This window comes from Dendrobium catenatum, unplaced genomic scaffold, assembly GCF_001605985.2.
Source record: "Dendrobium catenatum unplaced genomic scaffold, ASM160598v2 fragScaff_scaffold_676, whole genome shotgun sequence".
In the NCBI taxonomy this organism is placed as follows: domain Eukaryota; kingdom Viridiplantae; phylum Streptophyta; class Magnoliopsida; order Asparagales; family Orchidaceae; genus Dendrobium; species Dendrobium catenatum.
Genome location: NW_021319138.1, coordinates 162,638 through 186,853, shown reverse-complemented (window position 1 = coordinate 186,853; position 24,216 = coordinate 162,638). Strand labels below are relative to the sequence as shown.

The 24,216-nt window shown below is 34.8% G+C and overlaps 1 protein-coding gene across 1 annotated transcript in view; it reads left to right on the top strand.

Annotated features, from left to right (window-relative positions):
- Positions 1 to 958: 958 nt before the first annotated feature.
- LOC110112280 overlaps positions 959 to 24,216 on the top strand; it is a gene marked incomplete at its 3' end in the record, with an annotated part of 37,326 nt that continues 14,068 nt past the window's right edge. Inside the window, 7 exon segments of the mRNA XM_020844449.2 lie at positions 959 to 1,429; positions 11,934 to 12,072; positions 18,383 to 18,599; positions 18,691 to 18,791; positions 19,947 to 20,068; positions 20,140 to 20,231; positions 20,410 to 20,515. Coding sequence (XP_020700108.1) covers positions 992 to 1,429; positions 11,934 to 12,072; positions 18,383 to 18,599; positions 18,691 to 18,791; positions 19,947 to 20,068; positions 20,140 to 20,231; positions 20,410 to 20,515 — 1,215 coding nt within the window.

The following is a 24,216-nucleotide window of genomic DNA, read 5'->3' as shown; positions in this document are numbered from 1 at the left end:
ACCCCAGAACTAACGAAAACTGCTAGTTCACCTTTTGAATTTTTTTCAATATTTAAATAAATTATTTTAAAATATTAAGTAATATTTATTATTTATTTTTAATATTGAAATGCTTAATTTTAAATTAAAAAAATTTCAATTAAACATTTCACAAAGTTTTATCACTTTATATTAGGTACTATTTCATTATAGCTCAAAAGCTAATATAAAATAAAAGCATTAACAAGAGAAAGTCTCGTAAGTAATGTGAGACTAAAAAAACTAAAGCTCATATTTCTTACTTCTTAAGTTTACAACACAAATTACCTTTCTAAAATAGATTTTTTTAAATAAACTTTTAATGATGTAATAATATTTATTTTTAATTAATAATATTAAATAAATTATATTCTTTATTTATTTTTTATGTACTATAAATATTAATTAATTAATTAATTATTTATAATAAATGATTTAATTTAACCTCAATAATTTATAAATGTAAAATAATAATATGAATCTAATATATAAATTATATATAAATATATAACATAAATTAAGGATTATTTATATTAAACTTATTAATTTTACTCGTTTCAGTCTTATTTTTCAAAACATACATAAATAATTAATTAAATAGTTTATTTTCAAAATTTAAATCTTAATTTTATAAATAAAAATTATCTGATAATATTCTGAAAAGACTGCTTGCTGGTTATCTACCCCACCAGTCAAGTCCACTGAAACGCGTACCGATCATTGTTCATAATCACTCAGTATAGCCCTCCCTGTTGCCTCCGCTACACAGACGGCCACACCTTCCCATCCCTATTCCCTGGTCATCGTCAATTCGCCCTGCTGAGAATCTCGTCACGTGATTCTGTCTTCCTCCCGTCTCCTCTGTATTCCCTTCGACGAGAAAAACAAATAAAGTAAGCGTGAAAAGTAAATAAAATAGGGGCAAAAGAGGACAAAACCGAGGAGAAAAAAGCCACGCCGTGAAGGAAATCGTATGTGTTCTCCAATACCAATCACATCTCCCCTTCTGGAAGACAATGGCCACCCAATCCCCACCAAAACCCCAACTCCCTTCTCTAAACCTTTTTATTCGATCTTTTCTGATCACTCCCATCTCTGCCTTCCTCTCTCCTCCTCGGCGATGGCGGCGCTCTTCCACCCTCGAAGCCTTAGGCGGGCGGCGCTGCTCGCCGGAGCTTTAAACCTCGCCATCATCGCCCTCGGTACCTCCCTCTTTCCTGTCTCCCTCCGCCGCTGCGGCGGTCGGGAGAAATCCGCCGTCGCGGGAGCCGTTGCCGCTGCAGCGCTACGGATCGGATCAATGCTCCGCGCAGGGATAGCCCAGGGGCACGCCGCTGTATCTATTGCGACTGCTGCAGCCGGAGGTCGCCGGGTAGAGGATGCCGGCGATGACTCGCGCCATCGGAGAAGGGTATGTGTGAAATTGTTCTTGGATATGTTTTGCTTTCCGTTGGGTTTACCGGATTCCAGCTATTGCTGAAGTGGATTTTTTGGCATTATTCCATTGAAGAGAATTTGCTCCAAATATTTTTAATATTATTGAGGTGATTCATAATATATAAACTGCGAAAGAATGTATTTGTCCACTTTTCTATGGACAGTGTTTTATGTTTTATAATCAAGTGTTAGAGCCTTGAAGATAACTATATCATTAATGATTTTCTTAAATAATTCTAACGAAATTTAAATTGCTTGGTTATCCTTTATGGGATGGTTCAGGCAGCAGCATTACATTTACGTTGTTCGAGCACGTAATAGTAAGGAAAAACTGCTCGTCTGATCCTGTGATTTATTTTTTTGGCTTTTATACTGATAGTTATTTGAAAATTAAAATATAAAATTTTTGTCAAGTTGGAAACAGTTGTAAGCAATTTATTAATTCATTTGTGGATTGTAGTACAAAAAATAAAATTTAATCAATATTTATTTCAATAATCGCATCAATAGGCTCTGATTATTCTAATTAGATTCTTAGTTTGGATAATTTCCCCATGGTTTTTTTAATTCGTTTGAGAAAAGTTTAATATGTATCAAATAAGTAGATTGAGTCAATTTAATAGATTAATGGTGATTTGACTTTGAATATTGGATGAAGGGAATCTTACTCAGTCTTGGGTGGTTTGGATTTATAAATTTTATGTCTTGACTTGTGGAGCTCAAGTGGAAATCAGGCTTTCTGTAAAGCTTGGGTTTTTAGCCACAGTAGAGCTGAACTTGAAATGGTCTTATGTTTTAATTTGGAGCTGTATTTAGGGGAGAGGGCTGGTTTGAGGTACTCGAGACTTGAGAGGTGAGAATTTTTTATCATAGAGGCTCAAATTAAATTAAAGAGAATATCTACCAAGCAAGAGGAGTTTAGGGTTTGAGCTAGTAGGCTACTTTGTAGAATTAGAGTTAAGATTTAGTATTAACGTAATAAAGTGATGATGGAGAGAAAATATTAGGGAGAAAAAGAGTAACAAGCTTAAAAATGGAATTAAAACTAGGACGTATGCCTGCATTATAAAGGATGATAAAAATAATTAAGATTAAATAAAACTGTTAGTTATTTTGCAAGATTATGGTCCAGTAAAAATGATTAAAGATGAAATAAATTTAAATTTAAATTTAAAGTTAATATGATATATATATATATATATATATAGTCATTAAATAAATAATTGATATACTTGATTTAATAGAAAATAAAATATTGTAAATTGAAATTAAAAAATAATGATATTTATGATGTGATTATTAAATATTAATTTAAAATTTAAAATTACATCATATGCTAGCCTGAAATTTCAATGTAATGATTGTATGATGTGATGATTAACCTTGAATTGTGTTGCAATTCAAATTTAAAACTTTTAAGTTAAATTCCATCATGTCTCATATTTAAATTTATAAATAATAGTATACATGATGTGATAATTAATTTTTAAATGTAATTGAATTTAAATTCTAAATTGTGCTATATGTCACCAAGTGTCACATCCTAATTTCATGCACACTTATGTTGTATATTAAGGAATAGTTATGGTAGAGACTGTGAACTAAAGGGGAGCCAATGTTAAGCTTGATACATTAATGATCAAATTCATTTTCAACCCAAAATCTTAAGTCTGTGGGCAAGGGCCCACTTGGTATTTCTATACCAACAATTTTTTTCCAACTATCTGATATGTTACTAAACACAATACTTTCACATGCTTCGATAATGTGGGAGCTCTCTATACCCATGAAATATAAGTTTTTCAACTTAATCAAAATCATTCACAAACGGCCTGGACAGCTACATATTGGTATTATGGGAGTCACCCACTTTTAATATTTATTTAATTATGATAGAGGGTGGACAAGACTCACGGGGGGACAAACTGTATGGACTACTTGATCACAACCAAAACATTGGATCTAATTCCACTTTGTTGTAACAAAATGTCTTAACTCAATGTGGAAGCTCCTTCAGGAGCAAAATATGATGTGCCATAAATAAACATAAATGAGATAAAACACAGAAAGAGAATGATATGCTTCTTGGAGGGCCAAGAAGGGGGGCACCTTTAGAGTAGGTGTAGACTCCAAGAGAAACTAGAAGAGAAGGGAGAGAAGGAGAGAAACCATAAATTTTCATTCATCCTTGTTTGTTTACAATAGGGCCTATTTATAATACTTGGATGGATCAATCTTATAAGATAGGCTTGATCCACCTAATACATACCTTAATAAAAATAGGTAGACTTCATCTACCTCATTTAAAAGAACAAAATAAACTAAAGATTTATTACACATTTGTAGTTCACTTAATTATGATACAAGGCTTGATTTATTTTGAAGATTTTCATCTTCTTATTTGTTAGACTTTGATGATAGTAAGTTGATCCTTTATTTTGCTAGCCCATGCTTCACAATTGGCTTGTACCATTTTCGGATCTAATGAAATGTGTTTATTTTTAACACTACCGTCGCCATGAAAAATAATCTTGTCCTCAAGATTGAGAGAAGCAAAGAATGAAGTGAGTGTTGCAAAATTTTCTTATGTGGCATCTTCCGGTGTGTTTAATTTTCATTGCAACAAGATTTGATGGTGGGGTTGTCTGTCCACGAAGCTTTATAATGAGGGATGCTAAAATGGCATAAGGAACACATAATGGTTGATCATTATAAATAAAATTTGATAGTGTGGATGGAGTCAGTGGAGGGGTTCCTTTGAATGGTTTGAGAAGAGAAAACATGAAAACATGATGAATTTTTCTATTAGGAGGGGTCAGACAGTAAGCCACAGGGCTAATGACCTCTTGAATTGGAAAAGAGCCAAAATATCATTTAGCTAATTTGGAATGTGTTCTGCAGACAATAGAATTTTGCCTAAAGGGTTGTAGTTTAACCAATATGAGATCTCCTATTGAGAACTACAAATCCCTTCTATGACGATCTGCTATAAGTTTCATGCGATTTTGAGCTTGAGACATATTCTAGCCAAGGTGTTGTAAAAGAGTGTCATGATTTGTTAATAAGCTATCTACAAAATAAATATCATAAGAACCACAAATATGTGGGAATTGATGGAGGTAATCGACCATATAGGGCTTGAAAAGAGGTCATTTGGATAGTTATATTAAAGGAAGCATTATAACAAAGTTCAACCGAACAAAAAAATGTATACCATAATTGGGGAGTAGTGGATGTAAATGCACAAAGATATTGTTCTAGACAATGGTTGAGGACCTTAGTTCGTCTATCATTTTGTGGGTGATAAGCAGTTCTCTAATGAGGAGTGGTGCCACTCAAGGCATAAAGACGACGCCAAAAGTGGCTTAAGAAAAGACTATCGCGGTCGGAGACACTTGTTTTGGGAAAGCCATACAATTTAATTTAGAAATTTGTGAGAAGTTCAGCTACTTGAGAAGCGAAATCTTTAGGGCGTAATGGGCCAAAATGAGCATATTTGGACAAATGATCAATTACTACTAGAATGGTGGTGTACCCTTTTAATGTAGGTAGGCAAGTAATGAAATCCATAAATAAATCTTTCCAAATTTGGAGGCAAGGTAGATGTTTTAATTTCTTGGCAAGTAAGACAATTATTAACTAAAATAGTGACATCTTTATGGGGTCCAGACTAATAAAAATTAGAAGAGATTCATTTAATTATTTTGAGAATACTCTGATGTCTGACAAGAGGTGTGGAATGAAATTCAGTGAGAATTTAATTTTTTAGAGAAGACTTACTGATATAGATATGGCGTTGAAAATAAAGAATATTGTCTCGAATTTGAAAATCTAAAGGAGAAAGTTCACCTTTTGCTAGTTGGGAAGTGAGTTGAAGGATACCGGGAGATGTCATTGCTTCCTTCTTTAAATCCTTGATAAGGGAAAAAGGAGAAATTAATGAGTGTAGAAAGTGAGAATAATGCTGATGGAAGAGAAACCCTATCTTCAAGTAATCGAGATAATGAATCGACAACAATATTTGATTTACTTGGTTTATACTCAATGGAGAAATTAAATTCTAAAAGTTTGAGAAGATAATATTGTTGATATGGGGTTTGAAGTATTTGTTTTGAAGGTCATATAGACTTTTATGATCTGTGCTAATAATGAACGCAGTGTCTAAGATGTATTAATGCCATTTGTAAACCGCCTCAGTGACAACATATAATTCTATCACGTAAGTAGAGGATTGAGATAGAGAAGTCTTTAGCTTTTTGCTGAAGAAAGAAATAAGATGATTGTTTTGTAGCAAAATAGATCCAATACTAGTGTTTGAAACATCGGTTTCTATAATAAATTATTTTGTAAAATCTGGTAAAGATAAAAACAAGGGTTGTGGGTATGGCTGTCTTGAGGTTATTAAAAGCCATAAAAGCAAAATCGTTCCATTTGAAAGAGTCTTTCTTGAGTAAATCGGTTAAAGGAGATGCAATTGACGCTTAATTTGAGATAAAATGGTGATAATAGCTCGTTAAACCAAAAAAGGAGCGAATTAATTTTATATATGAAGAAATAGGCCAAGTAGTCATAGCAAAGATTTTCTAAGGATCAGGTTGGACACTTCCAGAAGATATAATATGACCAAGGTACGCGATGGAAGATTGACAAAATTGATATTTATTTAATTTAAGAAACAACTTGTTTGTAGTTAATCATTGGAATACAAAAAGGAGGTGGTCCACATGATGTTCTAGAGTAGGGCCTTAGATAAAGATATCATAAAAAAAAAAAACATAATGACACTTTCGAAGGAAAGAACAAAAAATTTGGTTCATTAAGGCTTGAAAAGTGGATGACACATTTGTTAAGCCAAAAGGCAATGAGAAATTCATATTGACCATCATGAGTGCGGAAAGCAATTTTATGAATGTCATGTGGGTGCATATAGACATGATGATATTCGGAGCGAAAGTCAAGTTTAGAAAAAAATGGGCTCCATGTAGTTTATCTAAAAGTTCATCCACAGTTGGAATGAGAAATTTATCTTTAATAGTAAAGGTATTGTGCCAAGTGCCATCTTTTTTTCTTGATAAAAAGGACAGGGATAGAGAAAGGACTATGTTTATGGTAAATAATGCCAGACTGTAACATTTCAGAAACTAATTGTTCTATCGCATCCTTTTGAAATTATGGATAACGATAAAGACAAATGTTAACAGATTTGGATAAAGGAAGATGAATACGATGGTCGATGGTATGTGGTGGTGGTAACCCTTGCAGTGTTTTGAATAAGTGTTGAAATTTATATAATAATGTGGAAATGGGAGTAGGAAGAGATTGAGAGAGAGTACCTAGATATTTGTCCAAATACGATATTTAGGTGATTGAGTTGAATAGTGAATAAATGAATGGTTGGGGAATGAGAAATGAGGGCACACAATTGGTTGAAAGAAATGAGGTTGGAGGATAATTGCGGTTCACCAAAAAGTGTAAGTGATTGATTTTGATAATTAGATTGCATAGTCAAATCACAAAAAACTTCTCATAAGGATTATAACCATTGCATACCCAAGATGACATTGGCCCCATGGATGGATAGGATGAATAAATCTAAGTTGACCTGATAACTTTGCATAGTAATTGTGACAATTGAGCATTTAGATATACAAAACAAGAAATTTTTATTTCCTATTGAAACTTTAAATTGGTTGATGGGTTGAGGAGTAAGAGCCAAGCTGGTCAATAAGATTGGCTTGAATAAAATTATGGGTACTTAGACTATCAATTAAAATATGAACCTTTTGATTATTAATAGAGCCGTTTAAACATATCATCTGTCACACCCCATTTTAACCCTCACTAGTCAATCTAGAGTGCGACAGAGAAGGTAAATCTAAATAGACATCTTCTTATTTACCCCATTCTGAAAATGTTGATAACAGAATTAGATAAGTAAAAAGTAGTCTATTCAAATTATCCTCGCATCACTAATCATAACACAATAAAATTTTCATAATAGGAAGCATATATCATAAAATGTACATCTTAAAGAAAATATAGAGCTTTACTAAAAAAATTTAAACTTTATTTAAATATCCAAAAGTTTGCACAGCTATCATTCAGATCTTTTTCTACACCCAAAACATATGTACATTAAAAAAAATAGTTATTCCTTCAATGCCCTACGAGTTTTTTCCACTTCCCTGCAGTACAACCGCTGTTAATAAGTTATGACTAAATGAAAAACACAAGCAATGTATAAGAAATAATAATTTCTTGTTGTCTGTTTAATATCATTAAACAAATCATATGATGGCTATAAGCTTTTGCACCCTTTCAACTTTCTAATTTAAGGTTGGGTCAAGATTCTCAACTTTTAGAATTGAAACTGCTCTCTCATTCATGATTGAGCCTAAATTCTCAACTTCTAGAATTGAGAGTGTAGGCTTACTGGCTTACATCATCAGGTCTTTCGCCTTTACTTGTGTGGGCCTATCCTCCATATATGATTAATTTACTTTCCCAATAACAATCCTTTTTAGCCCCCATGATATATACTATTATAGACAACACTTTATGAATAATCATAGTCATGAATAAACTGAAGTAAATTGAAGTAAACTGAAATAAATGATACCAACCATAATAGATATGAATAGATATGAATTGAAATTAGAGAAAACATTTATTTATTCCTATAGCATTGTTGGGTATCTCACCTCGTTCTCTAGGGAAGTCGGGTCAATTCGTTCTCCTAAAGTACCCCCGCCTCCTTTCCTCTTATATACAATCTAAATTATAATTGTTGATCATTCAAATCCACATTCAAATAAAATATAATAGTTTATATGAAAACCTTATAAGTTTACCTCAAAGAAGTTTCTCTTCATTCATCCCAAAGTGACCTCTCTTCTCCTAAGCCTCTATTCACTTCCCCTCCTTACAATCAGCATTTAGCCACATTTGAATTTAGCAACAACCCCTCTTTCTTACTGTTTTCAATAAACAACAGCATACTTACTTTCAACAAACACCTTTACCTGTTTCAACTTATCACCGATTTCATGACCTAAAAGCAACTTTATCCCTCATTTTAACTGATTTTTCAGCACACCACAGCAGCCTTTATCCTTTTTGTTTCTACTGGTTTCAACAGTTTTCAACACACAATAGACCTACAAATTTCAACAAACTTTCTTCACCAATCCTTCAACAAACAACTATACCTCTTATCTGATTTCAGCAAATTTCTAACTTGATTTCAGCAATTTCCTAAAACAACAATATTTCTTAATTGATTTCAGCACTTTCCTAACCTGATTTCAGCAATTGCCTAAAATCTGAATTCTCCCATAAGCTTGCGGCAGCTCCAACCCTTCAGCCTTCACGCCTTTTTCCCCATGTATAGTCTCCAGCTCCCTTGTTCTCTATTTCGGGTAGGTAGGAATTAGAATGGGAAATGGGAAGGATAAGTGCTTAATATATTATGATTAAATATCCACTAACCCTCCACTATGCCCTTTTAGAGCTTACCAGCCACTTGATCCCTTGTCGCTCTCAATTATTACCCCTTTGTATTCAAGCATCCAACTCTTAATATACTCCCTTACCGAGAAAACAGCTTCCAACGCAAGCTGAGCAATGTCCCAATGAATTTTGTTCTCCTCAAAAGCAATTATGAATCTTCCCTTGTAATCTCTGAAAATGCCACCGATTCCAGAGCAGTTAGACCTAAGCAATGAAGCATCAACGTTGATCTTCATCCAATCTTTCGGTGGAGGGCACCAAGATTCTAATCCATCCCTCCTTATTGCACTTTCGTCCTCGAAATTCATTATTCTGAGCAGTTATCAAACAGATGAGAAAACTTCATCCTAATATCTTCTTCCCTTTCCCAGGTTGCCTCTTTTTCTGGCATGTATTTCCATTTCACCTTAACAAAACGAATTTGACGGTTTCTGAGATGTTTAGTATCAAAATCTACTATTCTTTTTGGTTCTTCAATATAAGTCAAATTCTTCTCTAGTTCAATTTCATCATGTGAAATTTTCTGATTGGCATCTGTTACCCATTTCCTTAACGGTGACACATGAAAAACATTTTGAATATCTGACATGTCAGTTGAAAGACTAAGTCTATATGCAACTTTTCCAATCCTTTCAATAATTTCAAAAGGTCCTATGTACCTAGGGTTCAATTTGCCTCCATGTCCAAATCTAGCTGTATTTTTTACAAGCTTAACCTTTAAGAATACAAAGTTACCCACTTCAAATTCTACTGCTCTGTGTTTGGGATCATAATATTTTTGCTGGCGATCCCGAGCAATTTTTTATCTGTCTAGAAGTTAAGATCACAAAATAATCAATTATTCAAGCATAGCATGCACGAAAGATTTTCAATGAGAAATCCCTAAATTAACAATGAGATTAGGTACCATGAGAATCAACTCACTCAATTGCTAGATTACTAGGCTTAGCGGAGGAAGTTAACACAACATTTATGAATCAAGTATGACCACAATTGAGAGCAATTTGGAAGATATAAAATTTGGAGGAAGAGTTCACCTTCGTAAGGGTTTGGAAATAATCTGCCACTGCACGGAGGAGAGTTGGTCGTCGATGGCTTCGGCGAGTGTGAAGACGATCCTCTCTACATAATTCTCTACAGTTTGGTCAATCTCCAGGTTGAGGTCGAAGAACGGCAAGTTGAGGATATCGACGTGCCTTGGTCGTCGTAAACAAACCCGTGATCTTGTTCAGGATCCGCCATATATCAGTGGACAACAACTTCAAGGTTCGAGAACCTTTGGATAACGATCAGAGACTACTCCAATTGTCTGGACAACAAGGAATAATGCAGGAACTTCTGGACAACACCTGATTTATTACTGGAAAACAAGCAAGAACTATTTTGGACAGCAATATTGCTGGTCTCGGGAGTTCTGGACAACAATCCCTTGGTCCAGAAATCTAGACAGCAGTTGTGGGCTGATCTAGGTGGCTAGGATTGATGTGGCTGGTTATGGGAAAGGGAACATATCCCTTAAATGACAAGGTGAATAATTGGGGGAGGTAATAATGGAGATTGAATGAGAAAAAGGAAGGGAGGGGAGAGGGGAGGCCGGCGGGGAGAGGTGGGGAAGGGTGTGGGGAATTTAAGGGAGTTTCCAAACTTGAATTAAGGAATAAGGAAAGGGAAAATCAGGATAGATTTCTAATTAGATTTAATTGTGAGCATATAGGAAAGTTTCCTAACATAAGTTATCCTATTTTACGAAAGGATCTCAAATTCAAATTGATTTGAATTTGAAATTTGAAAAACTTTCTTAAATTAAGATGTGGAATAGATGGAAAGTAGTAAATAGGAATTTGAGTTTTGGAGGCAAGGGGATGGGATGGGGCCGGCAGCTAGGGTTAGGGTTAGGGTTAGGGTTTAGGATTGGGTTTTGATGTATGGGCCAGCAGCTATGGAAGAGGGGCAAAGCCCTTTGTGGCCGGCAGTTTGGAGGTGGAAGAGGGGGGCCGGTTGAGTTGTAGTGGTGGTGGGGTTCGGCTGAGAGGGGGAGGAGGGAGTTATGGCTGGCGGTTTAGGGAGGAGGGAGGGGAAGGATTGGAGGAAGATGAAAACCACAAACCCGGACGCTTACTGCGGTTGGTGGGTTCTACGCCACCCTACCAAGGGACTTCTCCTTCTCACAAGAACTCTAAGCTCTCAAAACACAATTGCTGAAAATTTTCATAATATTCTTCATTCCCCTCAAAAGAGGTGAAGGTGGGTTTTAAATAGCCTCATACAATGAAGAAAAATAAAAGACCAGCATGCTCTTAGGGCTTACATATGACTATCCCCTCAAATGCGGGTACAAACGGAAAAATTGCCGAAATAAATCAAATACATAAAATGTTTCAAAAATAAATCGGTGCGATCATGGCCATAGATCGTCGGCCACGTCTCTGGTAGACTCTCCAAAGTCGGATGTCCTCATTACTTTCCTTGTTTCTGGTGTGCTTGATGCCAGCTAAGAGACTATTTCAACAATTTGGTTGCCACAAAGACATTATTTGGGCATGGTAAAAAATTTTAGGGCAGTGAACAAATATACTGGGTATTATCTCAATTATTTTGGTTAGTTCTCATATTTACCCCTTTATTGTCCGCCACAACTTTTTGTAGCAGTATCTGATGTTCTTTCGTTGAAGTGTTCTGGTATCCTTAAGCTATCCCTCAGATTCAGCTTTCTTGTCACTGCATCCAGTGCGCTGCTAGACACTTCCCAGGCATATTCTGCCTTGTTGTGGACAGCACTGGCAATCATCATGTAAGGGTTCAATTTGTTCCATTGATGCTGATGCTCATGTGTCTCTTTCTTGATCATTACAAGCTTTGAGTGGTGAACAAAATAAAAAAAAAAAAAATGGCGTATTTGGTAACTTGGAAATGGCAAAATAATCACTTCCATAGAGATGCTGATGCTTTCTATTTTTTGTGATGAACAGAGGCGGTACAGGCGATGGCTTTGGTGGACCAGATTTGGAATGTTTGTCAATGCATTGCAGTTTGTGATGGCGCTTTACCTGATGTATATTATTATGAAGGATTTTGCCAGGGATGGTGGAGATAATGTGTGTTTTCTAGGTATGTTAGTTTTTGTTTATGAACTTTTCCTTTCTTCTTTTTTTGCACCTGCTTCGTTTTGTTTGAATTCAACGAATTTGAATGAAAGCAAATGAAAAAAAGACTTCAAAGACTAGTATTAATAACTGGAGTTTTACTTTGAAGCCATGGTTTCCTTAGTCTACTTTCATTCGCTTTCAGTGCAACATGGTCGCAGGTTCTTATTGAGATGATTGAATGAAGTGCTTAATCCCATTCGGCTGAGTGTTTTGGTTATTCAATGTGAAACGAATAAGACTATTTAGGGCATTGAAAGTGGACACAACTTAAGTGGTGTGCTCTATCATTGACTCTCGAATGCGAACAGGATTCATCCAATTGAAAAGAGGCAATTAAACTATATATATATTTGAGTTCAATCCTAGATTAGATAGCTAAAAAATATGTTGGTGTAGAAAAGCCAAGTTTTTGACCATTTCCATTAGACCCAACTTACGTTTCCATTTGGTTCATATTCTCTAACAAGTACTATTAGAGCTAATGATTTGACTGGAATTAAGTAATTCATGTAATTTGTGGTTCCCATGAATTTTTGGTGTCATTAACCATGTTTGAGCTATGTTCAAGAGAGTTGGCGATTCCTACAATAGCTTGGCATCATTGAATGAGCTCTTGGTGTATAATACCTGGTGATGTTCATTAAAAAGAAGTGTTCTGTGGGGGGAGTAATAGATGATATGAATAGCTCTCATGTATGGGGATGATTGTTAAGGTCCGTGAAAGTATCATATTTAGTTCTACATCTGATATTGGTAAAAGATATGTTGGTTTAGAAATATTAAGTGGTTGATCCCCTCCCATAGATTTACCTTTTGGGTTGGAAACTAATTTGATTATTGGTGTATATTTGACTCGACTTTGCTTCCTTTTGTAAACTCCCTAATACTTGCAATCATTTTTCTTTTAATCTGTCTGCTTGCCATTGCCATTGGCCAGGTGGGATTTATTTAAAACCAGAAGATAGGATTTATTATCATTCAATGAACAAGGTACGATACAAAGCAATAGCAAAGCATTGCTAGATGAAATGAAGAGCTAAAACAAAATGCATCGATATGGGATTATACTGACGCATCGATCTACATAGGGTTTGGCTGGCTATAAAATTCCTTACAGTGCTGTGAAAGATTAAGCAGAAATGTATTTGCTTTTACATTGAAATGTCACCATGTTTTGCATGCCTTTGTAGTTTTTGGCATTTATTTTATTCAGTGCATTATTTTTCATAAAATAATTTCTTAAAATCACTCATTGCATTCAATGAACAAGGTACGATACAAAGCAATAGCAAAGCATTGCTAGATGAAATGAAGAGCTAAAACAAAATGCATCGATATGGGATTATACTGACGCATCGATCTACATAGGGTTTGGCTGGCTATAAAATTCCTTACAGTGCTGTGAAAGATTAAGCAGAAATGTATTTGCTTTTACATTGAAATGTCACCATGTTTTGCATGCCTTTGTAGTTTTTGGCATTTATTTTATTCAGTGCATTATTTTTCATAAAATAATTTCTTAAAATCACGAGAGAGAGAGAGAGAGAGAGAGAGAGCTAATCTTATAAACATTAGTTAGAAATAAAATAAAATCTTTAGATTGCAGCTAGAGAGAGAGAGAGTGATTCCTTTTCATGCATGAAGTCAAGCTATCAAACAAACATTAGTTAGAAATAGAAGAATATTTTAGACTAGTTAACTTGGAGAATATTGTAGGTGGCCTTACTAGTGGTATAAATCATGCAATGTAACTAATCCTACTAATTTGTCGAGCAGAGGTTGTGGTCAGCATTGCTATTAGAATTGGGCCATTGATAGTAGAAGCCACTCATATCCTTGAAATTGGTATAACTGCATTAAACAACCATCTTAAAGGTGGAGTTGTCCCATAGTAGTTGCGTAATGAGATTTGATCAACCCATTTTGAAGCTTAGGTGATACATTCCCTTCTGGCAATGTGTTGTAGCCCTCAAACAGGTTGAGTGGCCCATTATTATAAATTGACATACTTATTAAGCAGTAGCCATGGTAGAAACATCTTGGTTCTTCAAGCTTCTATGGCGCAATCTGATTATCTTCTCTTCATGTTACTTAGTTGTAGTTGTATTTTCTTACCACATCATCTTCATTTAATCTTCTGATATTTTAGTATCTGCATCTAATCTTTCTGAGTATGACGCCTAGCCTCTAGGTTACATGAATAATCCTCTTGGGTTCCCATCGGATCCTTTGTTAACCCCATATGATCCTAATAGGTACGTACATCATTGTCTTCTTGGGTATTCATTGCTTCATCTTGGGCTCTTACTTGAACTGGCAACTTCAACATCTTCAGATTCTAATCTCTCTGGATATAAGGATGTTGCCTAATTGTTTGCTCAAGTAATTGATTAAAAAATAACTAAAATCTTTCCACATTCTCTTTTAGTATTTTATGAGTTGATGTGAAAAGGTTGGAAAACTTTAACTATGATTTTTAGAAATCTTAGCTAATGGGTTGGAACTAATGTTCTGATACCAAATTAATTCAAAACGAACAAGAAATGTAACATACAACAACAAAAACAAACCTTTATCCCACTATGTGGGGTTAGCTGCATGAATCCTTTTTCTCTATTGTGTCCTGTTAAGAATCAAATTCTTATCTAAATCTAATAAATAAGGTCATATAATTGTAATTAAAAAACTAATTGGTTTTGGAATTATGATGAGGAAGCATATGGACTTGATTGGATAATGTCCTAGGGCTTTCTTGAAGCCTTAGGTTTTCCTTCAAGCTTTAAGAAACTAACTCTAGGGTTTGATGAAGATCAATGTTTTTATGTTTTCCCTACTAGAAGTTTTCATGCAAGTAGAGGAATGAGGATTTCAATAGCCATGTAAGGTTTTTATTCCCTATTCAAGAACCATGAAAGATTTTTGGTGATTATCACTATAAAAAAATGATTGATGTTCACAGTTAAGAAGGAGATTAATCTAGAAAGATATTTTGAGATCAAATGAATCAAGTTGATAGAGGATCATAGAGAATGAAAGCAAAACATAGAGATGCAATGATTTGTAGTGGTTTGGTGTTACTGATCTCTGCCCACTATGGCAAGGTCGGGAAAGATTTCACTATTCTTCATGACAGGCATCATGAGAGTTACAAAGCTTCGAGAATATCCAATATCTTAAAAACTGTCCACACATAATTCCTTACAATTTGATTTTATTGGATCTCCAGTAGGCGTAGGCGTTCAATATAGCTAATCCTTGTGAAACAAAATATTATACTTTAATGATCGGATGTTTCCCTCTGTCATAATGGAGAGCTGAGAATGGATGTCGTTATATAGAATGGTCAAATTGGAATAAATAGCATCGAAATTACCTAATTTGAATGTACTTGATGTTAATGATGAGTGGTTAGTGATGCTAGGCTGATGAAATGTCTTAGATGTTCGTTGAATCGAAGTTGAATGAAAAGAAGTATTTGATTGAGCAGATTGATCAAAGTGAATTTTTTGAGTGGAGTTGCCAGACCACAATGCTTAATTTGTTCCATCATTTATGCCTAAGACATTTAATTTTGATTTTTATGTTCAATGTAGGTGTTGACCTCATTTTTGTATGAGGTCACTAGGACTTTTCCCAGACTCTAGAGCAATCCTGACCCTGATCAATCTAGCTTTCAGATCAACCTAAACTCTAGGATTATCCTAGATCCAGACCTTAGGATCTATTCTAGGTCCTAGGATCCTTCTAGACTGCAGACCTTAGGATCTACTCTGGACCCTAGGATTCTTCCAGACCCTAGACCCTAAGATTTTCTTAGACCCTAAGATCCTTCTAGATTATAGACTTTAGGATTACTTAGACCCTGGACCAATCTTGGTCCTAGGATCAATCCAAATTCAAATCAATTTAGACTCTAAGCTCTAATTCAAACCTCAAGTTAAATCAATTTTCAAATCAAATCTAGACTTCAAACCTATCAAGACTTTAAACCTATCACGATTCCAAATCTAGTTCAAACCTTGACCACACCTTTGATCTAGCTCTACCCTAAACCTATCACTTATGATTATCCAAATGATCATGAATGATATGGATAATTCAAATCCAGTCATTCAAACTCAAAACCCAATTCAAATCCAGAAATCCAGACTCAAATCCAAGGCCAAAGGTCCAAGTCCTGAAAGCCTTTTCCAAGGATTTTTCAAACACTTCAAAACCCAGTCAAAAGACCTCTGATTCAGAGTCTATCACTTGCTTGCAAAGTGATAAGACATGTCTCTAGAGGTAACCCTCCAAATTTGAGCACATTCTGAGGTCTCTAACCCCATAAACTAAATCAAAATCCAAAGGCTGAATAACCTTCAAATATTTACGGCCCATGCCACTAGACTTTCCACCCGGTGGATCCTGGCCTTAGAGCTTTCTCCAAAGCCTCTAATCACTTCCAAACCCTTAATCCTGACCCATTAAGCATTAAACTGTATTTTGGTTGATCCATTTTGACCCCTAGTTGACCAGAGGTCAAAATGACCAAAATGCCCCTTAAGGGTAATTTTGAAGTTCTCACATGACTTCAATATGCCCTTTTCAAATCAAACCCCAGGACCTCCTCCAATGTATCCTAGTCACCATTAGGAACACATTGGACTCAAGCCCTGAACCTGGTTAAACCTGGTTGACGAGATCGACCTTTATGACCAAAATACCCCTATGAGACTCAAATACCTATTTCAAACCAAATGAACTCTAAATCGCTTGCAACCACTTCCAACAAGTTTCAAATATCAAACCCAACCTTTTGGACCCAAACCCAGACCCTGAGTCAACATGGTTGACCAAACAGGCCCTTAAGGGTCAAAACAGACATTTTGACTGTTCGATTTATGTCCACTATCAACTATGTTGAAATAGACTCAAATAATGAGCTTTTTGAGGTGGGTATTCCTAAATGATTGTTGACTTCTAAATCTATTGCAAAATATAAATCGATGAATGCGACAAAGATGGCAGACACCGAATATAATATTGCGTGAAATCATTTTAAGATGCCCCATGTGCATCAAAATTATTAAAAAATGTCATCTATTCTACAACGCGGGCTACACCAATGTATTTGAAGCATCAAAATCATTAAAGGGGGACTCTCAAGATCAATTTGGCTGGACGTGATGAAAATGACAAATGATGAACATGACTTCATGCAAAATCATTCAAACATTTTTTTTTTTGCAAAACAAATTATGCCATAATGTTTTGAAAGGTGAAAAATACCCAACAAGAACTACACCAAATTGCTACGCGATAAAAATGGCAAACAATGAATGCGTTGTCAAGCAAAAATCTCTCAATCACTGCCATTTCCGCAAAATGGAGTGCGGCGATGTGTCCAAAATGTCAAAAATGTTTGGAAGGACACCCATATTGCTTGGGTCGTTGCACAAGGTAGTAATGAAAATCCACCCACGCTAGAATCGAGGATGAAATTCGATTTGTGTGGAGGATGAAATTCAATGTGTGGACAATGAAACTTGGCGAGGTGAATCAGTACACAATTGAAATAAGGATTTTAATTTAAAAATATTATTATTATTGTTGTTGCTAAAATTTAATTTAAAATTATCATTTAAATTTTAAATCTATTAAATAAAGGAGGATTTATCAACTCATGCTGGCAATGATCTAGCTCACCATTTAAAATCATTAGTTTTAATTTGATGTTCTAAATCATTTTATGTTACCAATTCTCTTTGAAGGCTATAGTTTTCAAATATATAATGAGATCATTGGTTGCTTTGTATTTCTAATGCAAGTTATTGTAGAAATCTTGGCTACTTTTTTTTTTTTTTGGCATTTTAAAACATGAACCAATCATACATTGCACTTGGTGTTATAGGGAAAATTCTATAGGGTTTCAAACATATAATGAAATCATTGATTAATAACTGTTTGTAATACATGCTGGAGAAATCATGAGTACTTTTTTCCTTTTACTTCAAAATGAATCAAACTGAAATTGTAGTTCCAGACGTTGGGGTAAATGTTGTAGATGTAACGAAAATGTTCTTTCATGAATTCTGGGTGTGGCATTGAGTGTTTTTCTTCTCGTCAAACTAAATCCAACGATTAGTGTAATATGATCTAAAGGTTAATTGTCCTCATCAACTCACTGTCTATGCATGAAGAAAGAGTAGCTTTAAACAAAATCTTGAGATATAGCTACAAATGTTGGCGAAATCTTGTAAATTTATTTATATGTTGTAATATCCTTTCAGGCCATCAGAGGGAAGATACAGGGAAAAAATTCTTGATGGCTACATTTCTTGCCCTGGTGTGGCTTGTGGTCGTCATCCAGTGTATCACAGGATCTGATGTCCTAAGATGGAGATCATTCTATGCAACCCAAGATAGTGCCTGGAAAGTTCATTACAGTGAGGTGTTTGATCATGGCATTAGGGAGGCTTTATGCTGCTTGGGACGTGTGAAATATCTGTATGATTCTCATTTTCAATTTTCTGATTTAACCTATCCATTAAAAAGGTGGATGTTTTATTCCATGGGCTTTTTTTTTTATTAATTTCAGGAGTGTCTTGGAAGAAGATGAGGTATTCTCCGTAGCAAGATTATTAGGTGATCTTGTGGCTTATAGAGCCACAGGCACTGGGCATTTAGAGCTCTTGGCAGGCAGGTTAAATGCCTTTCTTTTGTCAAAGTAGATACTAATCATTTATATGAGTTGTTGTTTTTTAAGTACTGCTGTGTTGCGTAAGGTACAAATTATGCATATATATTTATGAGAGACCATTCATCTTATCAACTATTAAACTTGACAAAGATTTAGGCATCGTTTGAGACGACTTTTTTACTGCTTCTTGAAGCAGCTTTCTAATAAAAAAAATCAATTTTTATACTAAAAAGTTGCTTCAAGAAGCAGTAAAAAAGTTGTCCCAAACGAAGCTTTAGAAAAAATCCAATCCACTATTTTCATGTTAATAAAGTTACGTACCATCTTGACTTAAGCACGCGTCGAGCTTCTGTAGAAAATTGAGGGAAAACTTTCATACTGCAGAGCACAGTTATCATTGCTTATTTGATCTATAGCTACACCTGTGTACCGTCAAAATGTTCACTTTTTCCGTTCACAATGAAAACTATTTATGATGAATGAAAGTTACTTTTTTGTTTTCAAAATTTATTTATTACATAGTTATTTTAAATTTTCATGTCTTCATCAGTTTACCCGTTTAGATTTTTCTCTCGTAATGAGCTTCCATAATTTGAGTCTTGAATCATTGCACATTTTATAACTGGTCATTCAGCAAATAACGCACAACATAAATTCTAGTTGGTATTCCCTATCCGAGTTGCTAATTTTCAATGGACTAGAATATATTATATGTTTTATTAACCATTTTAGCTCCATCAAGTTGATGGCATTCATAAAAGGCATGCCTTCAATTTGTAATGTTGTTCTTCTATCATTATAAGACAAGCTTTTCCGCTGTTTCTTCTTTTTTCCTTGCTATTCTGGTTGAAAGAGTTAATCACATCCTGTGTTCAATTGCATGACTGAATCGATGATATTAGTTAAAATAGAAAAATCTAAAAATGTAATTGATCTTGGTGTTACTATTTTTTCTTTATCATGCATCAATCTTATTGCCTTAACCATTTTAATCTTTTGACACCTTGTCTGTTTTATATTTTGCGTCCTTTTCAATTGTAATAAATTGAGGAGATTTTCAACATATAAATCCCTATGACTGATGTTTTAATTGTTATCTGGTCGATACGCATGTAGAAAGATTTATAAATATGAATTTATATTTCCTGTTTCAGGGCTTGCTCTTTTGCAGAGTCATAAACAACCTACAAAATCATACAACGAGGACATGGAAGCACCTTTGGCCCGTATTCAAGAGGCTAGAGTTCTTCATCAATTTGCTGAAGCTGCATATACAGTATGGTCGTGTGAACTGGATTCCTTTTGTTATCCAAAATGATAGGTGTACTTGACCAGTGTTTTTTGTAGGGACCTTTGCTTGATTTCGGAAGGAATACAGTTCTCTTTCCATGCTCATGGCTCTATAGACAAGGAGTTCTGACTCCCTGGACTCACAACAGGTTCTGATTGCATTATCAATCATTATTGCTGTAAAATTATAGCTGTGGATTACAATAATTAAGGCACCAATCAAAATTTTTTGCTATATTTGAAGCTAAAATGCCTGCATAAGGATTGTTCTTCTTTTTGGTATTCATTTTTTTTTTATGATAGTGATATCGTTAAATATCATTGCAGGCGTCCTATACTTGAAGGTGACAATTGGTGGCGAGGGCATGCTGCGGCATTTTTAAAGTGTGCTAATTTGTCCCCACAAGCTCTTCAACGTGGCCGTGTTATTCAGGTAAGATCACATTTTGTTTTTTTCTTCAGTAGTTATTGTTTGCCATCTATCAAAAAGTTAAATGTCTTTAAGTTGATAAGTTGGATGAGCGATTAATCTTGACATTTATTGTTAGAATCTTTGTATCATGTGTCAATAATATTCCTATCAAGATTTATTATTATATAAAACATCGGCTTTTACGTGAGGAAGCTTAGCCGGATGAGTGTCTTCACTCTTAAAGACAAAATGAGAAACAAGTATATACGTGAAAAGGTTGGAGTAGCTCCAGTGGCAGATAAGATTAGTGAGAGTCGTCTTAAATGGTTTGGACACATAAAATGTCGTTCGTCCAATGACCTGATTAGGAGATAAGATATATTGGATATGGCCTAGGTAGATGTAGAACTAAAAATACTTGGCTAGGAAATATTAGAAATGACCTTTTTATTAAATTTAAATATGAATTTAACTCTTAACATAACAAAATGGAGGAAAGTATTCATGTAGCCGATTCCACGTAGTGAGATAATGGCTTGATTTTATTGTAGTAGTGTAAAATACCAGCTTTCACAACTTCAACATAAATGAAAGAACAAGTTTGTGTATTTTAAATTTGTACATTTATAGAGCGATGGGGAAGTATGTTGAATAAAAAAAAGAAGAATGATGATAAATGAAATGAAATATAAAATTAGTTTACACGATTGCTACATGGTGCTCGTTTAATAACTAATATGACTATTGCCAATCTTTAGTACAGTTGTACAATAACTATAATATAACTACTGGAAATATTGAGCAATAATCAGCAGTACTAGTTTGGTTGAAACAACAATTTATTTCGTCCAACAACTAGCAGCTCTCAGGCATCTCTCCAACAAGCTCTCCAAAACAAACTCTCAACTCACTCTCTGGCTCTCAGTAGTAACCTCAATTGTAGCTACCTGGAAAGCTCTCTCAACTGCTGGTCACTAGTACCTTCAAACAAGGAAACAAAAGTTAGCATATAATTAATAAAATTAATAATGAAAAAAGTAAAGCTACTTCTAAAGCCGAAAAAAGTAACAAGCACACTACTGAAAGTTAGAGAAGAAAACAATTGCTGGCTAGTAATTGTCAAAACCACAACTGCTGGCTAATAAGTGTCAAAACAATGACTGCAGGCTAGTACTAAAACAAAGATGACAAAACAAGACACTGACACTGGTGTTAAAAAAATGAAGTGTGTAAAGCTATGTTCTCGTTAACCTAATCCCTATAGGTAGCTTCTAATGGAAGTAGTGAATCCTACTAGTGACTATTTCACTAGACAAATCTATTATGTGAAGTAATGGACATCTGAAACATCCCGACAATTTCTAATAGAAGCCGTAAGTCTGACTTTTGAGGAAAATGGCTTGGTAATAATATAACCCTAGACCTCTCACATGAGCATCCTAGTTTATAGAGCTAGGTTGTAAGACCCACTATACGGGCCACTTAACTTACAAAGCTAGGTCATAAGACCCATTATTAGACAACTTCTAAATCCATAGAAGCCGTAAGATCTGTCATTAAGGCTACTTTCAAATGAAAATCTTACGTCCCTACCTAAATCAAATTAAATGGGCTACTTTCAAATGAAAGCTATAAGCCTCGACCCAAATCCAAATTATGGGCAACTCCTAAACGGGGCCGTAAAACCTAATTCAAATTCAAACTATGGGCAACTTCTAAATGAAACCATAAGATTTACTTAAACTAAATAATGAATATATAATCACTTCAGCTTACTCAAGATTCTTGAGATGAGGTAACACATGACTGTTAATCAGATTCCTTAGACAGTATGATCAATGGTCGCTAGTGTTGGTAGACTGAACCCTACGGTATTCCTGGGATGATGGAACCATGAGATCTTAATCGGGTCTACCTTCATCCCCCCACAAACAGGATTTAAAACATTTACACACTGTTGCATACACATTTGTACTTCATGCATAGACTAAATATAATTGCATCCTTAATCGAGAGTGCTCTTCTACGCATTAGAAGGGATAATTAACTATGAGGGATTGCGTTCATAGGAAATAAGACCTGGATCTAAATAAAACCTGACACTCTCTCCGAGGAAATCTGGTTAATTTAAAATTCAATCTACCTCAGGAAAATAAGAACCTTAAGCTTGTGAGAGCGAGGTTCGCGCCTATTATTCTCGAGCGCCTATTATTCCTGAGCTAACAAAGTATAGTGACCATATGCAATTTTCATTGTAATGTAGGAGACTATTATTTGTTCATTTTGCCTCTTGTGATTTGAATTTTGAAAGGGCTCATAAATGATTGAATGTTTTACCAGCAAAGTTTGGTTTATTGATAATATCTTGTGAAGTTAGGATTCTATAGATAAGAAGTGTAGAATCCACTTGTATGATGTTTTTTTTTTTGTGGGCATGAATTTATTATTGGAAACTTAAACCCATTTACATGGACTATATTTCAAATAAGGGCAGCAATCTGCTAGTAACATACAAATGCAATCAACAAATAATTATTTTTCTTGCTATAAACGTAATATGCATTGATTTAGGCATTTATTAGCTATAAATTATGGCTAGATAGGTATAATGAATAAGTATTACTGTAAATATTCATAGATTAGAAAGATAATTATTTAGATTTATTAGGATAAGTTTGATTGAGCAAGTTACTCAATCACAGTCTTGTATGTCACCTTATATAATGAGTTTATCCCTCTAGAGGAGGGTAATCAATTTGTGCATGGCTCTATTGTCATGATATTCGGTCTAGGGCAATAAATCATCATTATCTTTTTCTCTCGAAAATATCGTATGAGGATAATGTTCTCTCTTTTATTTCACTCAAAGTAGAGATTAGTTTTTTTGTTTGTTCATAAGGGACTTGAAGAGATTGTGAGGATCCACAAGACTTGTCTTGATCTTGCTCAGCGAGTTACTATTTGTTTGTCAAAAATCCTGAAATGATCTCTTATTCGTACAAATTGCTTGTTTTACATGGGTCTCACTTCGCAAGTTCAACCTGACCTGACCTAGAGGTCACACGTTGTATGCCATGCGAACCCTAATTTGCAAGGGGCCACACGCTGTAGGCCACATGTTACAACATCGAAGCCTGATGTCATTACAACATCGACATTTCAAAACCATCTCAATATCAAAGTTTGACATTGTCTTGATATTAATGCTCGATGCTAGCAATTTATACACTCACAATTTGACTGCTCATCTTTATCCGATGTCTTCTTAACATTGATGACCAACGTCCTCTCAACATTGACAACATAAGCCCTCTTGACATCGACGCCTGATACTTACTGCATAATATCTGATGTAGAACGTACAAGCATGGATGATTAAACTAAGAAAGTTTGCACGCTTACATTTTAGAACACAATAATTATAAGCTTTGTCTTGATGATAGACGACAAAATAGAAATGATAAGGTGGTAAACTAGCTTAGGTCTAAGCACATGCGAGAGATTGAGATCATTAATTAATCAACTAAATCTTACGTTGCATACATGAGTGGTTTCAACAAGAATTCCAATACTAACAATAAGATTAGTCTATGAAAGGTCCCTCACACAACTCTTCTAAATACTAGGCTTTAGCGGAGATGTATTAACATTATCGTCATGAATTTAATAATAACCACAAGCAAGGATGTAACTATGAAGATAGAGAATCTGATGTTGAGTTT